The following is a 21625-nucleotide window of genomic DNA, read 5'->3' on the forward strand; positions in this document are numbered from 1 at the left end:
TGCAATTTACTGAGATAAAACTGTCCAATGACCTTCCTAGAGTTAGCAAGCAATTATTAGAGATTGGTGAAACAGGCTTCTAATGCAGAGGTTTTCAACCGGTGTGCCGTGGCACATCAGTGTGCCGCATATATTTTCAATTGTGCCGCGATTGCCGGGAATATTGCATTGAAATCATGAATTTTTAATGAGTAAATAGTACGAAAACACAACTCTATGAATAACCCTATCCTACGCACTGTATGCACTAGTCCGACTGGCCCTTGGCTATTTTTTACTGGTGTGCCGTGAAACTTTGATGAACGAAAAGTGTGCCATTAAAACAAAAAGGTTCAAAACGCCTGCTCTAATGTAACTGAATATCATATTTTCTTCTCAAGTGAAAGACCAATTTCATCTAAATTTTTATTAAAACATATTAAAAGCTCTACAATATTTATATCTCTGCCTTAAACCTACAATAAGGATTATGAATATACCACCTGTACTCGCTTGCTTACCCTACAGCGCGAAAACCAAACTGGTTCCATTATTTATCACAGAAGAAGAGACGGCGTCAGTTGGGCTTCCGTCTGTGACACATCACACCATGCCACCAACATGACAGGGCTCTGAAAAGTTCTAAGCTCTACCCCATGTCTTTGTTTTGTGCCAATGTTTACAATTAGGGCTTGAAATCGGTACCAAGTTTTATAAATACCATTTTAGTACTAGTATTTTCGGAATTACTGCTTGAAACTATACTGAAAATACCGGTATCAAAGTGGTATATTCCGTCTTGATACTGATTTTAAGTTTGATCGTCCATGCTACTATCAGACTATCACGTCACATTGAGATTAGACAATATTTATTTACCTACCTCAAATTAAGTTTAAACAGTGAAATTTGCAGTCAAGTACATGATTTTTTGCATTCAAACAATAAATATAACAAGATGGCTTAAACTAAACCTAAATAACGTAATTATAGTTTTCTAACACAACCCCATCTTTTTGTTTTAATCACTTAAAAGTGTTAAAACAAAAAATTCAAGGAAATATCTAAAGGAACGTATAAGCACTAAATGGTCACAGATGCAGAGCAATGCGAAACACATGAACAATAAAATATAGTAAAGCATTTGATGGCAACACTTAACCAAGCTCTTCATCACGGAAATCGGTGAATATTCATGATTACGTTTTGTCATTATGTACAGACAAGACACAATGTATGTACATTTCACATCTCATACCAGCTTCATATGTGTTGAGAGAAATTCAAGCCGGCAATAAGGAAGTTCATGAGATTTCAACATGCTTCTGAAATAGATAGACTAGAAAACATCTTAAACACTAATTAACTATAATATTAAACAGGATCGTCAAGTTATTCGAAACATGCTGTGCTAAAAACATAGAATAACTAATATTGCAACAGGTTATTATTTCAAATTACATAAGGGTAATAATTATAGTCGAAAAAGTTTATTCTTACGCTCAACCCGACAGCTTAACAAGAAGACAACTTTCTACAATTTAGATGTAACAGTTTATCTTAAATCGTAAATTAAATGGTGGTGTAGTTAAAATTATGAAAAGCACTACCTATTTATTTTCTTTCTCAAGTGATTGATTACCTATGTAATTGAGAATCTGTCACAAAGAGTTAAAGGAGTTAGTAATATTATTATTATTGGTACAAATGTTTTAAATAACTACCATGGTTGCTTATACAAGGCAGCGTCTCAATATATATGCCTTGCGCACTACTCTCGTTTTTCGCTACGAACTGTTATAATAACTAATATATTTCCAAACAGTTACAAGCTAGGGCTCTTCAAGGCTAGAGTGAACATGCGGTTACTGAACAAAAAAAGATTACTGAGCCGAACAAAAAACATGTTGAAAGAGATTAATTACAACTAACTGGGTAAAATTCCATAATTTTCACAGATTTACAGAGACTATTATCCAAGGAGTAGTAATTAAAGACACGTAGGTACGTAATGTACGTACGTGACTGTAATCATTACACTGCTCGTTGCTTATTTTTAACCCCCGACGCAAAAAGAGGGGCGTTATAAGTTAGATTGCTAGTGTGTCTATCTGTGGCACTGTAGCTCTTAAACGGGTGGACCAATTTAAATGAGGTTTTTTGAAAGCAGGTTTTGTAGCGATGGTTCTTAGACATGTTTTATCAAAATCGGTTTGAAATGAGAAAGTCGGGGGTTTTCCAACTTTTAGTTGGTTATAGTACAGAGTTGTGCCAAAAACAACGAAACTTAATGATACTCCAATGTTATTTAGTTGTGCAGTGATATTCTTTACACTAAATAGCTTATAGCTTTATAGGAAACCGATACTCTATCTCTATCATTGCCACGGAAAATCCGTTTCTTTAGCTAGAACACACCACGCTCGCGGACCTCGCGGTAGTAAAATCGCATTTACAACATCTATAGTTGGAAATAAGATGGTTTATAGTCATGATAAGCACTTTCACATTAGGCGACTCCGTGGGCTAGTAACTGTATAAACAGGCAAGTATAAACCGAACTTAGACGAAGGATTCTACATCAATCGATCAAATTTAAAGGTTATTGATTATGGTATTTGACAACTCCTGAATCTGCCATATATCCTATTTATTATTATGAAAATATAGATGTACAACCAATGTTTAGCAAAGAAAAAAAACTGTTGAAAATCGAATTCGATTCGATTTTTGAAAAATCCATATATCGACGTGATTTTCAAACTTTTATGACTATTATATTATATATAATTAATACAAAATAGTCAAGTACCGTATTGTAGTGGTTTATAGAATGTCTCTCAGTTCAGGATTACGTATAGATGCCACTATATAGATTGAGTAAAAAACGCCGTACGTTGTACGTTTCTTGTTTGGGGTCCTTTATCTGTTTAGGCAAGTTATTTCGGGCTGCGCGACCCCCTCGCGACCACTTATAGCGGTTCTACGATCGCGACACTTTTAGACAGAAAAAGGCTCGCGTTTGACCACAATCACGCCAGATAGTAGGCGAAGATGTGGACTAAAATAGAGCACGATTGCCTAATAAATGCCCACTCACCCTAGATTTGAAGACGGCGAGATTATACCGATCTGAGAACACAGGAGCCGACAGCATTCCACTCCTTAGCTGTCCGGATAATAAAGGACGAGCGAAAACGCTTTGTGCGAATTTTAGGGATTAAACCGCAGAGCCGCCTAATTTGAAATTACTTCAAAGCTAGTCTAGCAGTGGGAGTCGTTCAGTCTTCGTAGCGCTCCTCTGCTTCTGTGGCTGTCTCTGCGGGTGGTAGCGCGCGCGCGACGGCCGCGTCGGGCGGCGGCGACGCGGCGCGCGGCACCTCGCCCGCCGGCGCCGCGGCTGCCGCTGCCCCCGCGCCTGCAACATACACCATTTAAAAAAAAAAAAAAAATATGTATCACTATACGTAACAAGGGGCATAGACATGTGTGCAAGCATTCGTTGATTGACCAAATGAAATAAAAATGAATGATAAGAGACAGCATGTATCATTATGGATTATTCTTAAAAATATTAATTCTAATTCGTTCAAAATCTGTCTCAAGAAATTCAAAGGCTAAAAACGATTTATTAGTATAGCATTCATCATCACGGACATTGATAAGAAAATGTCGTCTCTCTCTTTTGTAATTTTGTCCTTGTCTTTGTAAGCAATTTCAGTATTCATCACGTGCGAATATGAATAGCCTAGCTTTAGATTTGTCAAGATTGGTTTTTTGGGATCTTTTTGTATTTTTTATTTCAATTCCAAATTTTTTGTTACTTTTACGGTCATCCCGTAAAACCTATATCCAGGTCCAGCGGTGGTGTAGCAGTATAGCACACGGCACGGAATGCCGAGGACCTGGGTTCGATTCCCAGCGCTGGTCTTATTTTTCTGGTTTTTCTGTGCATCTATATTTCAGTTTGTATTTTCGATTTAGATTTGTCGCAAATCAATTTTAATTTACATTGCTGCTTGCCAAATTTATTTTAAGAGCCCGTTCCCACTTGTCGGGTGTCCCATCCGTTCCGTGTCGGACATCGGTCATTTCTATGGAAAATCGGTGTCGGACGAGTATGAATAGCTTCATAATTATAAAATGTTCTGCTGCTGGAACATCCGATTAAAATCCGGGCCCGACGTCCGACAAGTAGGAACCAGCTCTTAGGGTTGGCAAGACTCGCAGGTCCTAGCCTACAGGCAAAGCACTGCGAAGCCTCGACTGCCGGCATTGATGGTGGGGCGTACGTACCACTGGGGTTGTGCCGGGCGTCCTGCGGCGGCGGCGAGGGCCGGTTCTTTTTGGCGGCGGGGTCGTCGCGCTCCTCCACCTGCGACGGGCACTCCAAGTGCACCAGATGGAACACCTGTCACAAAGTAAGGTTTTTGCTCGGCTTTTTTTAAATAGGTAAATACAAGTTGTGATTATATGTATAGGCATTTTTGTGTGTAAATAATAACAGACTTTAAAACTACCAAGTGGCGGTGCGGACTTTTGCTGCTTTGCGAACTTTGGCGAGCGTCATTATATCGATGTCGGCTTCATTGAGGTATGGTATTCGCAAAAAAAATCTAGACAATGCTGTAAAGAAGAACAAATAAACCACGGCCATAGTGATAGTCACTATATTCGAAGGTTTTATTTAACACTAATACTACTCATACCTCGTTAACAGAGTTGTTAGTGCCGACGATTCGGATGATGGAGACTGGCCGCGGGGTGAAGTAGATCACTTGCCATGATCTGAAACATGTTGCAACTGTCACAGACCATACTTTCATTGCATAACATGTCGGGCATACTTCAACAAATAATTCGTGATTCATAAATTCTTGTAATTTATTTTAATAATTAAGTCTGTGTCTCACAATATTTTTAATTCAAAGTTCCTATCCTACTAATATTTCACCGTCGTACTTAAAGTTTGTCTGTTTTCTAGCGGGAACTTATCTTCACCAAAGAGATAACATGCTGACAACGTGAAGGTCGCGGGTTTGTTCCCCTCATGGGCCACCATCTTATGAATGAAGATGTAGGAAGAAGATATAGGTGCAGAATAAAATTCCCAAAATGAGCGTAAATGATTTTAAAGAACAATTTGCAGTTCAGAGATCCTAAAGTGAATGACAGGACAATTTGCATTTTCATATGATTAAAAAAGAAGCTCCTGAACCAACGTTATAGCAATGCCACGTCAATGTTACGGCCATCCGCGGTTGGGGACGCGGTTGAGCGTTCAGCCTGAACAGGCGTGGTGTCCTGACCTGGCGGCGTCCCGGGTGCGGTCGCAGACGGTCTCCCAGTCCCAGTAGTTGACGCTGGTCTCCACGTAGTAGGAGTAGTGGCGGTAGTCGCAGTCCCAGAGCAGCAGCCGCAGCGACCCCAGCAGGTAGGGCTGCGCCAGCTGCACCACGATGGCGCCCGAGCCCAGCTGGTGGCACGTGTAGCCCTGCTCCCAGTCGTAGTGTTCCGTGTCGCCGTTCAGCAAAGCGTTGCGGGAACGGCTAACGAAAAAACAAAAACAATACGTAATATACAAGCATTTTAGCTTTCCATATCGAAAGGGTGCCAACGGGACCCTATGACTGAGACTACGCTGTCTGTCTGTCCGTCTGTCTCAAGGCTCTATCTCTTTAGCCGTAATAGCTAGACACTTGAAACTTTCAGAGATTATGTATTACTGTAACTACAACCACAAATACTAAAAATAAAAGAAAGTTGAAAATTAAAGAAACTTGTTTTTTTCAGAGTTTTTTTGTTGCTAGGCATTGTTAGGCGGCCAAGATGACAGCCGAACTAGCCAGTTGCTTCGTCTTGACGAGTACTTTGGTAACAAGGGCAAGAAGTACAGTCAGCTAAAAAAGCTTGTATTAGAATTTTTATCAAAAACCGCGCGCGTAGGTCTGACCCGTGTGTAGAGTGTACCTGATGCCCTCGATGACGACGGCCGACAGCTCGACGGTGGCCACGTTGTGCAGCGGCCGCACCAGCCCGCCGGACAGCGGCGGCACCCGCGCCGTGTGCATCGCCTCCAGCGCCACCGCGTGGAAAACCTGACAACAATCATCATCATCACACAGAAAACCAAAATGAATGATTAAATGATGTAATAGTAGATTGATGATGAGATTGGTAACCAAGGGTGGATTTCACCCGAGATATTTCTGGCGGTCGAACGAAGTGAGAGCGCCAATAGTTCGAGGGGAAATGGGTATTTTCACCCGAGTTAGACACTCTACTTTTCATTTCGACTGCGAGGAAAGTAAAATACTACAAAAAAATTAATAATAATAAATTGAATTTCCAATCTCCAACGGTACTTTTTCGACCTGGCCACATGTCACAGCCGACTATAAAAAAAAATCGAGTTGGTCACAACCAAGGAGATATACAAAACTGGAGGTTATTTATTTATATATTCCATCCCTTTCACATTTCACGAATGACTTCCATCTCTTTCTTAACCTAACTAAAGAAAGAGATGGAATATGTTCGTGACGTCATAAAGATCAAATTTCTTATTTCAAACGGATGTTCGGCGTTCAACCTCCAGTGTTGTATATAAACTCCTTGGTCACGACGTGCGTGCATCTAGATGGCCATGCCGAAACGTGAAAAAAAAGTGTCATTGACGTAACTCAATTATCTTCGACTCCGTGACTAATCGAAAAATAAAATAAAAAATACTTTCCACCCTAGAGATAAAAACGCAATTTTCCACCTGGCTATCTACCCATGAAAATTAAACTTTTCGAACAGGAGAGATGAAAATTTCTTATTGTAGCTTTGGAAAAAAGTCTATTGGTAGTTGGTATGCGGTTCAGTATCGCGTTTTGATGGAGCTGTGGTCCACCACGCGGCCAGGCCTTCTGGAAACAATGGCATCAAGTGTGGTGGCTGGACCTTGTTGACGGTGTTGCTGGTGCCGACGACGCGGATGAACTGCACGACGCGCGGCGCGAAGTAGAGCCGCTGCCACGAGCGGCAGTAGTACTTGCTGTGGTGACCACGCGGCCAGGCCTTCTGGAAACAATGGCATCAAGTGTGGTGGCTGGACCTTGTTGACGGTGTTGCTGGTGCCGACGACGCGGATGAACTGCACGACGCGCGGCGCGAAGTAGAGCCGCTGCCACGAGCGGCAGTAGTACTTGCTGTGGTCCACCACGCGCACCCAGTCCTTCTGGTCCACAGATACCTCGATGAAGTACGCGTACGACCTGCCCACAAATTTACATTTTAATTGGCTATTTTCCTTAATAGAATAGGAAATAGTAGATTGTTGCACCAAGCAGAAAGTTATTTATTATTGCACCGAGTGCCAATTTGGAGCCCGAGCGTCAGCGAGGGCTTTAAAAAGCACGAGGGCAATATAAATTACTTGATGCAAGGTGCATAATCTGCTTTTCTTTCAACTATTACGGGAATAGTAGCGAAAAAAAACTCATGCTAAACAATTAATACGAAAGAAATGTCACTAGCACTCGAAGATTCCATTTTTGTAAGTTTACATTCGCACTCTCAGAAAAATTACCACGGAAAATTCGCAAGGTTCCCGCCAATTTGTTTTTTTTTTTTTTACTTTTTTTTGGCAAAGTTAGTAGCCAGTAGCAGATTTTTGTACGCAATTTGTCAAATTTCACAAGACAGTCAGGTTGACCAACCACTACACTTTTTTACACTATGAATGTTAATTTTATAGTAAAAATACTTGTGTTACCTTTGGTGGTGCAATTAAAAAAATATAAAACAATGCAATAAAGGATTTTCATACATTCATTGGTTTCTTCCTTGACCGATCCTAGCCGGTTGATGCTGGATATCAGCACCAGGATGACAGGATTGTGGGCGTCGCTGGTGGGTCCCGCGTGTCCCGCAGCCACTCACCTGTTGTCGCGGTCCCACAGCAGCAGCCGCAGATGGTTGATGATGGTGGGCGCGGGCAGGCGCACGAGGATGCCGGGGTTGTCGGGCGCGTCGCTGATGGTGTGCCGCGTGTAGCCGCGCTCCATGTCGTAGTTTTCCGTGTCGCCGTCCAGCAGCGCCGACCGCATGTCGCCGGCGATCACGCGCGCGCCGCGTTTTAATGTCGCCACGTTCTCTTCCGGAACTAGGGGAGCAAAAGCGGAGAGATAACAATGGGATCTTCTGTTGTAAAAAAAAGGCCAAGTCCAAGTTGGATTGGTACACCATGGCCATAGCAGTCAAGGGCAAAAATATATTTAGGGGCTGTTCACCACCCATTGATTAATTTTATTTGACGGATAACTGTGATGCCGTCTCCGTCTATTCGAACAAAACAAACAGAGACGGCATCACATTTATGCGTCACATAAATTTAGTCAATGTATGGTGGGTATCACTATAAAATCATAAAGTACAGCTGGTAACAGGCAAATTGCAAAGTTTAAATTTTTTCGTAAGGCCGACTCATGCTTGACCAGTTTTTATTATTTGTTAAAATGCAATATATTTATTTCTATTACTATTTTGAGTTTATATTTTAAGTTCCCAAATAAACCAGCCAATTATTAAATTAGGTATCCAACCTATTTTATACCCCCGCTTGTATTTAGCGCCCGAAAACTTATGGCACCGCGGGCAGCCTACACTTTTTAGGGTTCCGTACCCAAAGGGTGCCAACGGAATCTTATTACTGAGACTCCGCTGTCTGTCTGTCTGTCTGTCCGTCCGTCTGTCACAGGGCATTATCTCTTGAACTGTCACACATGAAATTTTCACAGATTATGTATTACTGTGGCCACTATAACAACAATTACTAAAAACAGAATAAAATAAATATTTAAGGGTCTTTTTAGACGACCAGATGGCCTAGTGGTTCGATTCCCGTGTCGGGGCAGATATTTGTATGAAAAATACGAATGTTTGTTCTCGGGTCTTGGGTGTTTAATATGTATTTAAGTATGTATCTATCTATATAATTATATTTATCCGTTGCTTAGTACCCATAACACAAGCTTTGCTAAGCTTACTTTGGGACTAGGTCAATTGGTGTGAATTGTCCCGTGATATTTATTTATTTTAAGGGGGGCGCCCATACAACAAACTTGATTTTTTGCCGTTTTTTTTGCTAATGTCTAATGTTGCATGGATATTGGTACGGAACCCTTCGTGCGCAAGTCCGACTCGCACTTGAATGAATGAACTCCAATTCGAACTTGGCGGGTTTTTTTATGAGTTGCTTCGTCACGCGTCAGTATATGTGAGTGTATGCAGTATGCAGTACGTACGCAGCAGCCCGCGGTGGCGCAGGTCGGTGGTGCGCGTGCGCGTCTTGTCGTGTATGGCGTCCAGCAGCATGTCGGGCGTGACGGGCGCGAAGGGCCGCACCACGCGCAGCAGCTCCTCCAGGCTCATCAGCGTCAGCCGCACGCAGCGGAGGATCTTCTCCTGCATATCATACACTAGTGTTTAACCGCGGGTTCGCACACGTAAATCATTAGATCCGGCAGCTGAATGAGGGCTATCGCGAATGAATTCGCCGCTAGAGGCGCTAGTGTAGCATGAGGTCTCCGAAATGTCAAATCTCATAGTTTTTGGGTGAGCTACGCGGGTTTATTTATAATTAGAATAATATTGTGAATATTTTGCATAACCTGAAATTAATTATGGCAATTTTATGCGTTAAGGGGCAATGAATGTGTGTGTTTTGAGACAGTTTTGTCTTTCGGAAACTTTTGACCTCCCTTTTTTCCGAACAAAACGAGACTTAGCAACACTGTGGTTGCTGGATATTTTTATGGTAAGGTGTTTTAAATATGATTTTAATCTAAACTTTGTTTTAACGCCCGTAATAACAGACACTGAAAGCCACACTTAAAAACCTCACGCAACAGTGCGCCATCTAGTGAGACAAAAAACGATAGCCTTCATTGAAATTTCAGGATTTTTAAACACTCCCATCGGAATTCCCGAAAATTAAATCGTGATTTTTATTGACGTTACATTAAAACAAAATCGTGTCTAATTTCATGACTCTAAGCCCGCGGTTGTTGTTTCGAGATTTTATCCCTATCCCGTGGGAATATCGGAATAAAAAGTAGCCTATGTTTTATTACAGATGTCCAGCTATCAACATACTCAATTTCATCCAAATCCGTCCAGCCGTTTCAGCGTGAAGGAGTAACAAACATACTCACTCACTCATTCACAAACTTACGTATTTATAATACGAGTATTAGTAGGATTCTAAGCCAGTGCCTGAAGACTTTCGAACAGACTGTTCCTGCTAACCATAGATGGCTTTTGCAGCTTACTGGAGAGAAGGCAAGCTGCCAGACGGGCAGCTCAGCAAGGGATAAAGCAAGGGCGGCGCCAAGGAGACCAGTGGGGGCTCCTGTCCCCTGCTTTTCAATCAGGAACGGGTCGACTAGTTTTGATCGAACTGCTTGACCATAATAATATACTCGCAGTGTAGTTTTAGGTATAAATGCAAAAATAACTCTGACCGTAACCCTTACTCGCTTAAATCGCTGAACCGATGTAGATGAATTTTGCTGGTATGGAGCTGAAGAAGCTCCAAAGGATATAACATAGTTTTATTCCGAGAAAACGTTCGCCAGGGTTTTTTTTACTTCAACCTGAACCATGATTGACCTCTATCTCACCTGGGGTTGCCAGATGGCCGGTACATCCCGGATTGTCCCGGAATTACGTGTACCGTGTCCAGGAATTACACTTTAATGTCCCGGATTTCGACTACTAGTTGCGAGAGCAGTATTTCCTTCCATATTAAAAATTGAAGCTGCGGTTAACATTGACGGCCTGTAGGTATTCAGAATTCACATGCCTGAGAACTGTTTTTGAGGTCCTTCCAAAAGACTTGCCAAATGACAAAATCTGGGCTCACTTTTTCAAAACGACCAATTTTAATGATTTTGTCAATTTGAAGAGAATAGTTGGTTTTGTGCTTGTATTGGTATTTACCTACCGACCCAATTCGTAACCCTCGAATTGTCCCGGAAATGAAATGCCTGTATCTGGCAACCCTAATCTCACCTGATGACGGTAACAATCTATTCAGCTAGTTCCCTACTCCGTGAGAATTTTTGAAAATCTCTTCTCAGCTCAATGACATTCAATGTATGTCTGCCAATGCCAAAGTACCTGAAGCCTCAAATTTCATCAAATTTCAGTGCTCTAGTATGTGCGTTATCAGCCAGACGCTCGCAACAATCTATAAAAAATCGTATACAGCGCTACTCACCACCTGAGCCTGCCCGCTTTCTGACTTGACCCACTGCTGGTTCGCCTCGAACCATCTGCACACGGCCTTGAAGATGTCTACTTCGGGAGCGAAAAACGAGTCTCGCTCCAAAAGACCCTGCAAGGCTTCCTGCACAAATCAAAGGGACAGTTACGTACATTATCTTTATTAAGAGTACATAAAACACAAACAAAAACGAAAACATACCAGGCACGATAAAAATATGGAACCAGCTTCCTGGGACAGCAGTCCAGGAGTGATACAACTCAGGATCTTTAAACGAGCCTATCAGTATCTTGATACCCCTCGTAACGCGGCATACCTATGACCCGCAAGCTCGTTTGCCCCTGCTTATATTAAAAGTATAAGATAATGGTTTCAGATGTTATACTTACAACTGATAGTTGTAAGAAGGAGTCATGCTGAAGAACCTCTGTGGCGTTCCTGTCCAAGAAGTTGTAGCAATAATCCATCAATGCGTCTAGACCGTAAAGCCTGCAGAATTGAACACTATTTATTTAGTAACATATAATCAAGGCTTAAATCAGAGATCTTACTGTCTGACTCACTTGGAACAATACGGTATTTGACAACTCTTGATTTTGCCATATCTTAATATTATTATGAAAATATAGATATACAGATAGTGTTTAGCGAAGAGAAAATTTAAATCGGTTGAAAATTGGATTTATAGTGATTTTTTGAAAAATCTATATACCTGTCTCTTTCTCAAACGCTTTTCTCTATGCAGCAAGTATGGCGGTACTGGCGTGTGACGTCACATGCTAGTATGTCTTTCTCTGTCTAATCTTGAATTTCAAACCTGTATAACTTTGTTATTTGTAAAGGTAGCTTAAAAATTGTTTTTCTATTCGATAACAGGCATTGTGTAGTTTTAATTTATAAAACATATACAAAATAGTCAAATACCGTATTACAACCTTATTCACTTCTTTCTGTCCACGGTATAATAGGGGGGGGGGCCTGGTACCCAGCACCAGGGGGTGCCAAAATTAACGTGCTTATGAAACGTGCGTATGAAGAAGTCGTCTTATTTTTGAGAGACGACGACGGTTGGGAGGGTGCCCTGTAGTAAAGCGCTAACCCATGCTACGCCGCCTCTGAGACGAGGGTAGAAAGAGATGGTGAATACGGGCGCGAACGTCAGCGCATTAGTCAATATGGCTTCAGATCTATACCGGTATAATTTGGTGCCAGATTCATGCCCCGATTTCAGATACTGGTTAAATGGGTCAATCAACCTTTTCGAAAATACAGACTGAAACATACATGCACAGAAAAACCAGAAAAAGAGACCAGCGCTGGGAATCGAACCCAGGTCCTCAGCATTCCGTGCTGCGTGCTATACCACTACACCACCACTGGACAGGAGTACAGACACCAACCTGGGTTCGATTCCCAGCGCTGGTCTCTTTTTCTGGTCTTTCTGTGCATCTATGTTTCCGTTTGTATTTTCGATGTATATTTTAGGGGATGACCGTAAAAGTAACAAAATTAGGAGTTGAAATAAAAAATACAAAAAGACTCCAAAAAACCAATCTTAATCAACCTTATATTGTTTGTTATTCTGTCCCGTTGTTCAATAGACAACAGTGACAGAGTTTCTTAAAAAAAACTGTTATATGTGCTTAGGAGATAGTCCATAATATAAACTGGCTTGTAACTACGACAAGAATGTACGCTCGATGAATTTTAACCACAGAAAACATTTGGAAACTCATGGTTTTGAAGAGTTGTCCAGGGACGTAACCATGGCAACTAAGTACAAAAAAAGTTGAACAATCCAAATGCTTGGACGCCCCTGCACTAGGCTACCGCGGCTTTGAACATCACAATATCTAGACCTGCCTATTTATAATTCCATCCATGTTTGTAATGAGATATGCAATAAATAAATGAAATGAGCATAGAGAGCCTATGCTCTCTAAGCCTATGCTCTGTACATTGTGTCTTAAGGGCGGTAAATAAAGAATTACGAACGAGAGTCTATTAGAAGCACGAAGTCGAAGACTGAAGGCTTTAATGAGTCGATGTTCGTAATGAGGGCTATCGCGAATGAATTCGCCGCTAGAGGCGCTAGTGTAGCGTGAGGTCTCCGAAATGTCAAATCTCATAGTTTTTGGGTGAGCTACGCGGGTTTATTTATAATTAGAATATTTTTGTGAATATTTTGCATTACCTGAAATTAATTATGGCAATTATGCGTTACGGGGCAATGAATGTCTGTGTTTTGAGACAGTTCTGTCTTTCGGAAACTTTTGTCCTCCCTTTTTTTCCGAACAAAACGGGACTAAGCAACACTGTGGTTGCTGGATATTTTTATGGTACGGTTTTAAGGTGTTTTAAATATGATTTTAATCTAAACTTTGTTTGAACGCCCGTAATAACAGACTCTGAAAGCCACACTTAAAAACCTCACGCAACAGCGCGCCATCTAGTGAGACAAAAAACGATAGCCCTCATTCTAGTACCGCCCGTGCGACATACAATGTTTTCCATCACATTTGCGAGTAAAATTTTATATTTGTAAAAGAAAAAATATAATTGTTCCAAATATTGGCGATACCTTAGGCTGTGCTCTTGGCAGCGCCGCCCTCTACCTCCCCCTCCCTCCGCATGCGCCGCAACGTGCGTGTGCATGTAGACCATGTGGTCCTGCAGCAGGAGCGCGCGCACGCGGCACGGCGCAGCGCCATCAGTACGGGCACTGACTCATGCGACCGACCACGGGCTTCATGACAAGCACATTAAGGTCGAGGGTTTTATTTTGGGGGTTGCAACCAAGGTAGCCTGCATGTTATGACACTGTTTACGAGCAAGTCTGATGAAAATATATATATTTACTTCAGATAGAATTTAAGACCTTTGTTAGTTAGTTTGAATATTATTAGTTCTATTATCACAGCTCCGATGGTTACGGCGAGCGTACCTGGCAGCGTCGAGCACAGCGCAGACGTTCCTGAGCGCGAGCACCTGGCGCAGGTAGTCGGAGATGGCTGCCTCCAGCTCCTGGAAGTTGAACTGGTGCGCCAGCCCCAGCATGTCCAGCACCGTGTCTTCGCGCAGCAGGGACAGCCCCATGTGCCCTGGACACAGACGACATCTCGCCCAATGATCACAACTTTAAAGCCGAGTTTAGACTTGCAAGAAAAATTGTGCAATACATTGCGGCGCTCGATTGACCACTACAAACTCGTTGGCTTTACGGCCTCGCAATGTAATGCAACTTGCACGATTTTTCTTGCAAGTCTAAACTCGGCTTAAGGCTGCGTCTCAACCAGAAATGTGCGAATTATTGGGTATTTTTTTCTTCATTAAATTCGTCCTCTTATTAGGAGACACTTAAGAATCAGGCAAATTTGGCTGGAGGTAGATTAGTTCCCGCCCGTAAATTAACTACGTATGTATGTGGATTGTCGAAAATGACTCGTCGATCAGACGCGTGATTTATCAGACAGATAATTATGCAAAGGTTTTTACCTGAGTATACATAGCGCAGCAGTGCTTTGAAAGCTTGAAGAGGTGCTTGTAACTCTACTTCAGCCTGAAAGAAAGTTAATTACTGCAGTTAGTCAATTTTCATTGTCTAATTAAATAGATAAATACACAAACTACTTACCTAGTATCCTAGTCTTTTCTACGCCTAAGAACCAAAGACACTAGGTATTTTTACGTATTTAGGCACTTGTCCCACCGCCGACGATGAGCGAGAGGCGAGTAGAGCGAGTAACTAGAAACGAGTGGGCGAGCAGCGAGAAGCGAGAAGCGAGAAGCGAGTGTAGTTTTGTCGCTCGGCTGCAAGCGAGTGTTCGCGTGCGACGGGTGATTACTCGCTTCACTCGACTGGCTCGTGCGGGGCGGCCGCCGAGCTGACATCGCTGAGCGAGTATCTATAGCTCAGCGAGTTTTATAGCTCTTGTCGCTGCGACAAAAGATGTAAGAGCCAGTTCTCGCCGACAGTGTGAACAGCCAGCGATCAACTATTAATATATGTGTCTCTTTTACTCACACAGGATCTTATATCGTTGGTTCGTTTCTTGAGCGAGAAAATAGTCGATAGCCAATCGTGTCCTCGCTGGCGGTGAGACAAGTGCCTTATACGTATTTTTACGCACAGTTTGTAGCACATCTATTCAATTTCCAATTTTAATATTACTAAGCTATAATAAATCATTATAATCGTTATACTCATATCCAGCCAGAATGGAGGGCTTGGGTACTAGGTCCCATGCAGGCCAACTTGGAGAATCAATCAAACATAAAATAAAAGAAGACTCTTTGTTGACTGATCAGTGGCGTCTTGCTCAAGCCAAACCAATTTTATTACAAGTATTAATAACAAAGTAAATACTATCCTAAAGAGACAGTTGCCACAAACAAAAAAAAAATTAATTGAATGCAGTAAAGTGTGACACAGATTTCAATGAATATGGGTGCTGTTAGCATGAGGGTGTTTTACTTTATTTATATTCATAAATTCCGTTTTTTGACACATTACGTTACGCCAATTTTGATCACTTCCGTAACCGTCTCCCCCCTCCCCACCCGTGTCACACCTATTGCTATGAAAATTGCAATTATTTTTTTCCTGTGTCACTAATGTGTTTTTGTTCACATTATTTTGGATGACCTCTAAGGTCTGTTGCACTGTACCTGATTGGCCTCCCGCATGCCGCCATAGAGCAGCGCACGGAAGTAATCGCTGCTCGCTGCGAGGATAACCTTGTGCGCGGGGATGCGCTGCCCCTCCACTATCAGAGTCACGTCCGAGTACTCCGAGGAGAGGCAGAGCGAGCCTATGTGCTCCGACAAGTGGCCTGGCAACAATATGTAATATGCAAGCATTTTTTTTTTTGTTCAAATGGCATAACAAGTTGTGATAGATTTTTGAAAATATACCTAAAGTTATTGTTCAAAATTTTATTTTTGATACAAAACTTGTTTTTTTGCTGACTACTTGTATTGTCATCTGACCTATGTACCTACTATACCACAAGTCAATTCAACCACTGAAAATGAATCAAAATTTAATAGCTAAATTTGAAGCAAACAAATAAATATACGAGGTGAAATTATTTTATAAAAAACTTGTAAAAAAATTGTTAACAATACAATTTACTACATTGACAATTAACTAAGCATTAATTTAAAATTTATACAAAGTAAAACAATTTTTTTTTAATAAAAAAAAAACAAAAGAAAGTCAAAATATATCTTTATTCAATTTAGGCTATAACAAAGCACTTATGAATGTCAAAAAAACTGCCACCAGTTCACAAAACTCTGCGAAGTAGCATTACAGGAGCGTTTCTTGCTTTATAAATTATTTATCCATAGGTTGCGAGCTCATTGTACACCATAAATAATCAAAACAGTGTGAAATACTTACTTATATGTTCAATATCTCCGACCCGAGTGCTAGGCGTGTTGTTCACAGTCATGTACTGGTGTTGGCTGCTCATCTTTTAGCTCTAACTACCAACTATTAGACCTATATAATAAAAAAACAATTGTGAGTTGGACTAGTGCACATACAAATCAGTAAGTAGATACATATCTACCACTATCCAGTGTCAGCAAAATTATGAAATATAGGGTAATTTTCAATGATTACTGGTTGATATAGACAGACAGATGATTTTGAAGATTCTAGGAAATACGGGCAAGTCCAATAATGACGGTAAAACTTCTTGACGCAATTTTGTTGTTCAGAAATTTTATTTTCAAGCTAATCATAAAATTAAATTCCAAAATGACTATATAATATATCACTTCAACATGAAAATGAGAATTCTTGATTTAAAAAATGCAAGTATTACAAAAATTGGTGTTTACAATGTAGAAATACAATTTGCACTCACAAATGATGTCACGGTATTTGGTGATGCTATTAGAAAGTTTTCATTTCCATACACCAAAATTCTTTTGAATGAAGTGTACGCATTAATATTGCTTCACTTATCGAGTGTGGAACACTGTTTTCTTTTAGTTCACATCAACACAAAATGTATTGAATGAAAACGCAAATCGCAAACACTGTATTTGATTTGACAATCTTGACATTTCTGTCTGACTGACATTCAATTGCTTTTTTTTCTTTGGCTTGGATACTAGGTTCTTTTTGCCACGGTCATCATTATTTGGAAACTCGTTTTGTTTCAACACGGGAACAGGGTTTTCATTTTAGCAGTAGTTTAAATCATTAATAAAATACTATAAAACTGCTGATGGTTTAACTTAGTAACATTTCACCTCCATGATGATTTACCCGGCCCTGTTTGAACTTCCGATTTCGACTGTAGTCATTCATAAGTATACATAATTTGATGGAGCCACTTTCTCCTAAATTTGAATTGAAGTATACATAATATTTTTACAAGGTTTTATTTAACTTGCCCCATTTGTTATTATTTTTGGGTTAAATCTTGCAAGTTCATTTTGACGCACTTCCAGTGGTCGGATAAACTTGAAATTTTGTGATTTTAATATAACTTGAAAATTAAAACATTAAGCATGGCCACAGTTAGTTCTACGGATATTCTACGGATATTTTCCTATAAGTTAGAGTAACTTATTTCATTGTCATGTTGAACAGCGAAAAATAAAACATCAAGTCCACTTAGTAAAATATATTTCTTTACAACTTGTGGGTTTTTTAGTAAAAAATATATCTAATCACGGTTATAGTCAAAGGTGTAGTCAAAGTAGGACTGATCGAAGCTCTGGACGCGGACGTAGCCGTCCTCACCGCCTGACGCGTAACTTTTTCCGTCTGGGTGGAATGCCAAACTGTTGATGGGTCCAAAATGGCCCTTCACCCTTCCAAATTCCTCTTCAAATACTAAATGGAAGAAGCGAGCATCGAATTTGCCCTGTCTGGTAGAGGTAGTTGTGACATCCATAGCATCCTGGCCACCTCCAAGTACCACATGGTCTAAGATCGGGCTTAGTGCAGCAGAGTTGACGGGCCGCTCTGTTTTGTACTCCTTCAAGAGCTCCAAGGAGCTGGTGTCAAATAGTTTGGCCGTCTGGTCTTTAGAGGCGGTGATGAACATGGTGCCATCGCGAGATAACTGCATGTCGTTAATTTGGTGGGTGTGCTCCTTGATGGAATGTATTTTCTTGCCAGTCTGGAAAAGGAATTTATTATAAACGTTTATCTATCACACTCATGTGACAAATAGAGCAGGGACTGTAGAGGCAGGCATAACTCTTTCCAAGAAGACTGTTACATTATTTTTAAGATCTAAATAATAATATTGAAAAAATAACAAGGCATAATTGACACTAAATTGACTAATCTCAAACTAAGCAATGCTTATATACTACTGAAAAAACTATAAGGGCCACTTGAATTTTACCAGTAAATTAAATCAAAACTATATTTGCATTTATAATTGAATACATTTAATTGAATGAAAAGTATCTGTATTTTCTTATGTTGTATTAATTAAACCATTCTACAGTATATTTATTAGTATTTTCATTTCAACAATGAAATTTAAGTGGCATTTACTTTCTCTTGAGCAGTATACTTTAGGTACCCGGTGACAGATAAACATACTAACATTGAAAAAGACATATACTTAAATACATATCATACATGCAAGACACAAGAACAAACACACAAATAATTATGTCTGCCCCAACCTTGAGCTAGCTAGGCTGGGTAGATAGGTAGTAGGTTGGATAAGTAGTTTTTGCATTTGCATTTAACAATCTCTAAAAATTTTAAGACTTTAGCTTGAACTGTTTGGCAGCTAGACCCGTGACGGAAGGACAGAGAAACAGATGAACAAGCACGAGCAGTAGTGCCCTCTTTCAACCCTTTGCTTTATATGGAGTAAAAAAGAACACAAAATTTATTTTTGTGCATACCTTAAGGTCCCACTGAATAATGTCGCCTGCTTCATGGCCGGTGATAATAGTCTCATCAAGAGTGCCCCAAACCATGGACGTGACCTTAGAGTCAGTGATCTCCCACTTGAGGATCGGCGCTTGGGAGGAGATGGACTCGTCAACAGTTCTTGTGTCAATAACAAACACCTGAAATATGTTAATAATAAAAGGTAATCCTTTCTGGTGGATCCGAATATTACAGTGATGGATACTGTTGCTGAAATTTTTTTTTTTGCAGGTGGTAGGACCTTTGTGCAAGGTCCGCCCGGATTGCTACTACCATCTTGCTCGCTAATCCTGCCGTGAAGCAGCAGTGCTTGCACTGATGTGTTTCGGTGTGGAGAGTAAGACAGCCGGTGAAATTACTGGCACTTGAGGTATCCCATCTTAGACCTCTAGGTTGGCAATGGTTATGGGCGGTGGTGATCTCTTACCATCAGGAGACCCACTTGCTTGTTTTCCATCCAGTTGAATAAAAAAGAAATATATTTATTAAAAATTGCCTGTAACTAGGATTTTTTTGTAACCAGACAACAAACTAAATTTTCCCACTTACTTCACAAGGGTGGCCCATGGCTTTATCTGTGGTAAAGGCAGCTTGGTTGGCACTGAAGCAGAAGTTGCAAGTCCTCACAGAGGAGTTTGTTTTCACTGTAGCAATGTTTTTGCCAGTCTCCAGGTCCCATAGCCTGTTGAAAAAAATATCATTTTACTGAAACAACTAATACAAAATTACATTCACAATATTTATTGCATTGCACAGTTGAAATATAAAAAAATTTTTTTAGCAACACCATATGATTTTATTTTTAATTAAGAATGCTTTAGCACAAGTTCTGGGAACTATACAAGCTAAGGATAATAAATAAGTGCAGTGCAAATCTGGGCATAGCAGGAGAAGTGTGTTATGAATTTGGCCATCGAGTCTACCAACGAGGCTGGCATAGACATAGACACAGCGAGGTGCACTTAAGCCTCAAAAAAAATAATATAAATGATTGAAACAGGGTTTTCAAATTTTAAAGTGAATTCAGGAATATATAAAATATACAAATCGAACCTGCAGGAACTGTCACCACCTCCTGTAATGAGGTTGATGGTTTGCCAATTGACGTCGAGGCACCAGACCACACCACCGTGGCCATTGAAGGTGCCCAAACGCTCCCCGTTTAGCGACCACCAGACATTCGGTTTGGAATCCTTCGCCGCTGAAAACAGCAAATCTCCTTCGCGGTTATACTTGATCTGAGTTATGGCACGCTCGTGCCCTTGCAACATGAGAGGTTTCTGCAACAAAGTTTACTGTATAATCCATAGTACAATCTTAGCATAAAGAGATAGAAAACTGAATTTTTACTCACCATTTTATTGGATATTCACGAGAATTGCACTTTTGAGGTTTAGGATTTCCTTACTTTACTAATTAATTACGAACTATAACTAGCCGATTATCATGTCAGTCATGTCAAAAGAAAGAACAGTGTTGCCACCTCAGATATTTTCTTTACCCTAACGTTGCTCGGACTGTATGAGCGCTCCAATCTGGTCAAAGGACGTCATTACGGGGACATCCAACCCAGCATCCCCCCCAAGCCATGGTTCTTTCGGTTTCGGCATGCTAACAAACAGACCACCTCAGTCATTTGTAGACTGCGTATTGGTCATACCTGCACTCCCTCCCGCCTGTACAGATGGGGTATTGTCCAATCCCCCCTCCGTTCATGCGGCTTGGAGGAGGGTACTGCCGACCACATCTTTTTAAACTGTCCAATGAGATCGGTCTCACTTTATAATATTCTCCCCCCGGTATCCCCAAACCCACAAACCTCAAATCCCTTTTACTTCTTGCCTCCTCTAACAAAAAAATCCTGACCTTAATGATTAAATACATCACAAAAGAAAAAAATTAAACTTTAGACGCTTTTTTTCGCTTTTGTCTCTCCCTTGGATCCAACCTGTATTGTCTCAATGTTTTGTACTGTCTTAAGATTTAGTACCGTCTTAATGTTTTGTACTGTCTCAATGTCTGTGTATATCCATTTTAGGTACGCAACAAGCACTTCTCAACACCCAATGTTTAGAAACTGTTTTTTTAAAAACTGGTCAAACACAACATACACTTTTGCTGCTGTCAGGAGTCATTGGCAGTAGTGGTTGCTAACATAAAGCGACCGGTTGCCAAAAACAAAAAAGTTGAAGTTGAAGTTACCCTAACGTTACGCGAAATTACCCTAAATTTGACAATGTTTTTTTTTTACCCTAAAAAAATTTTCAAATAAAAACTAAGCAAATAAATGCAATTAGTTAATAAACGAATAGCTAAACTACTTTTTTCTTGAAATCGTACATTTCAAATAATTTATTGAACCAGGCGTTAGAATAATCAGTAGTTAAAAAAGTAGTAACCTTTGTAAACCAGTATGTCATGAATGTATGTTCATACGTTCCAATATTTTT

General features: G+C 40.5%; 2 protein-coding genes across 4 annotated transcripts; both read right to left on the minus strand.

Annotated features, from left to right (window-relative positions):
* Nucleotides 1–391: 391 nt before the first annotated feature.
* On the minus strand, nucleotides 392–17457 carry BTBD9 (BTB (POZ) domain containing 9). 2 transcript variants are annotated; one of them, XM_074088407.1, is made up of 15 exons: nucleotides 17131–17457; nucleotides 16659–16760; nucleotides 15923–16086; nucleotides 14750–14813; nucleotides 14199–14355; nucleotides 11644–11743; nucleotides 11249–11377; nucleotides 9273–9432; nucleotides 7909–8131; nucleotides 7082–7241; nucleotides 5950–6077; nucleotides 5289–5528; nucleotides 4689–4767; nucleotides 4276–4390; nucleotides 392–3397 (listed from the first exon to the last, which is right to left on the minus strand). In XM_074088407.1, the coding sequence occupies exons 2-15, from the start codon at nucleotides 16729–16731 to the stop codon at nucleotides 3261–3263; spliced, it is 1929 nt and encodes a 642-aa protein (XP_073944508.1). In that variant the 5' UTR covers nucleotides 16732–16760; nucleotides 17131–17457; the 3' UTR covers nucleotides 392–3260. The 2 variants fall into 2 exon arrangements, with proteins under 2 accessions (XP_073944508.1, XP_073944509.1); XM_074088408.1 differs by lacking the exon at nucleotides 392–3397 and having other exon boundaries at nucleotides 4302–4390; nucleotides 6928–7241; nucleotides 17131–17453.
* A 426-nt stretch (nucleotides 17458–17883) lies between these two features.
* Nucleotides 17884–20622, minus strand: LOC141427857 (eukaryotic translation initiation factor 3 subunit I). 2 transcript variants are annotated; one of them, XM_074087449.1, is made up of 5 exons: nucleotides 20530–20622; nucleotides 20229–20455; nucleotides 19725–19857; nucleotides 19148–19315; nucleotides 17884–18399 (listed from the first exon to the last, which is right to left on the minus strand). In XM_074087449.1, exons 1-5 carry the CDS (start codon nucleotides 20530–20532, stop codon nucleotides 17941–17943), a joined length of 990 nt encoding a protein of 329 aa, XP_073943550.1. In that variant the 5' UTR covers nucleotides 20533–20622; the 3' UTR covers nucleotides 17884–17940. The 2 variants fall into 2 exon arrangements, with proteins under 2 accessions (XP_073943550.1, XP_073943551.1); XM_074087450.1 differs by having other exon boundaries at nucleotides 20229–20470; nucleotides 20530–20609.
* Nucleotides 20623–21625: the final 1003 nt, after the last annotated feature.

The sequence above is a fragment of the Choristoneura fumiferana genome, chromosome 5 (assembly GCF_025370935.1).
Source record: "Choristoneura fumiferana chromosome 5, NRCan_CFum_1, whole genome shotgun sequence".
In the NCBI taxonomy this organism is placed as follows: Eukaryota; Metazoa; Arthropoda; class Insecta; order Lepidoptera; family Tortricidae; genus Choristoneura; species Choristoneura fumiferana.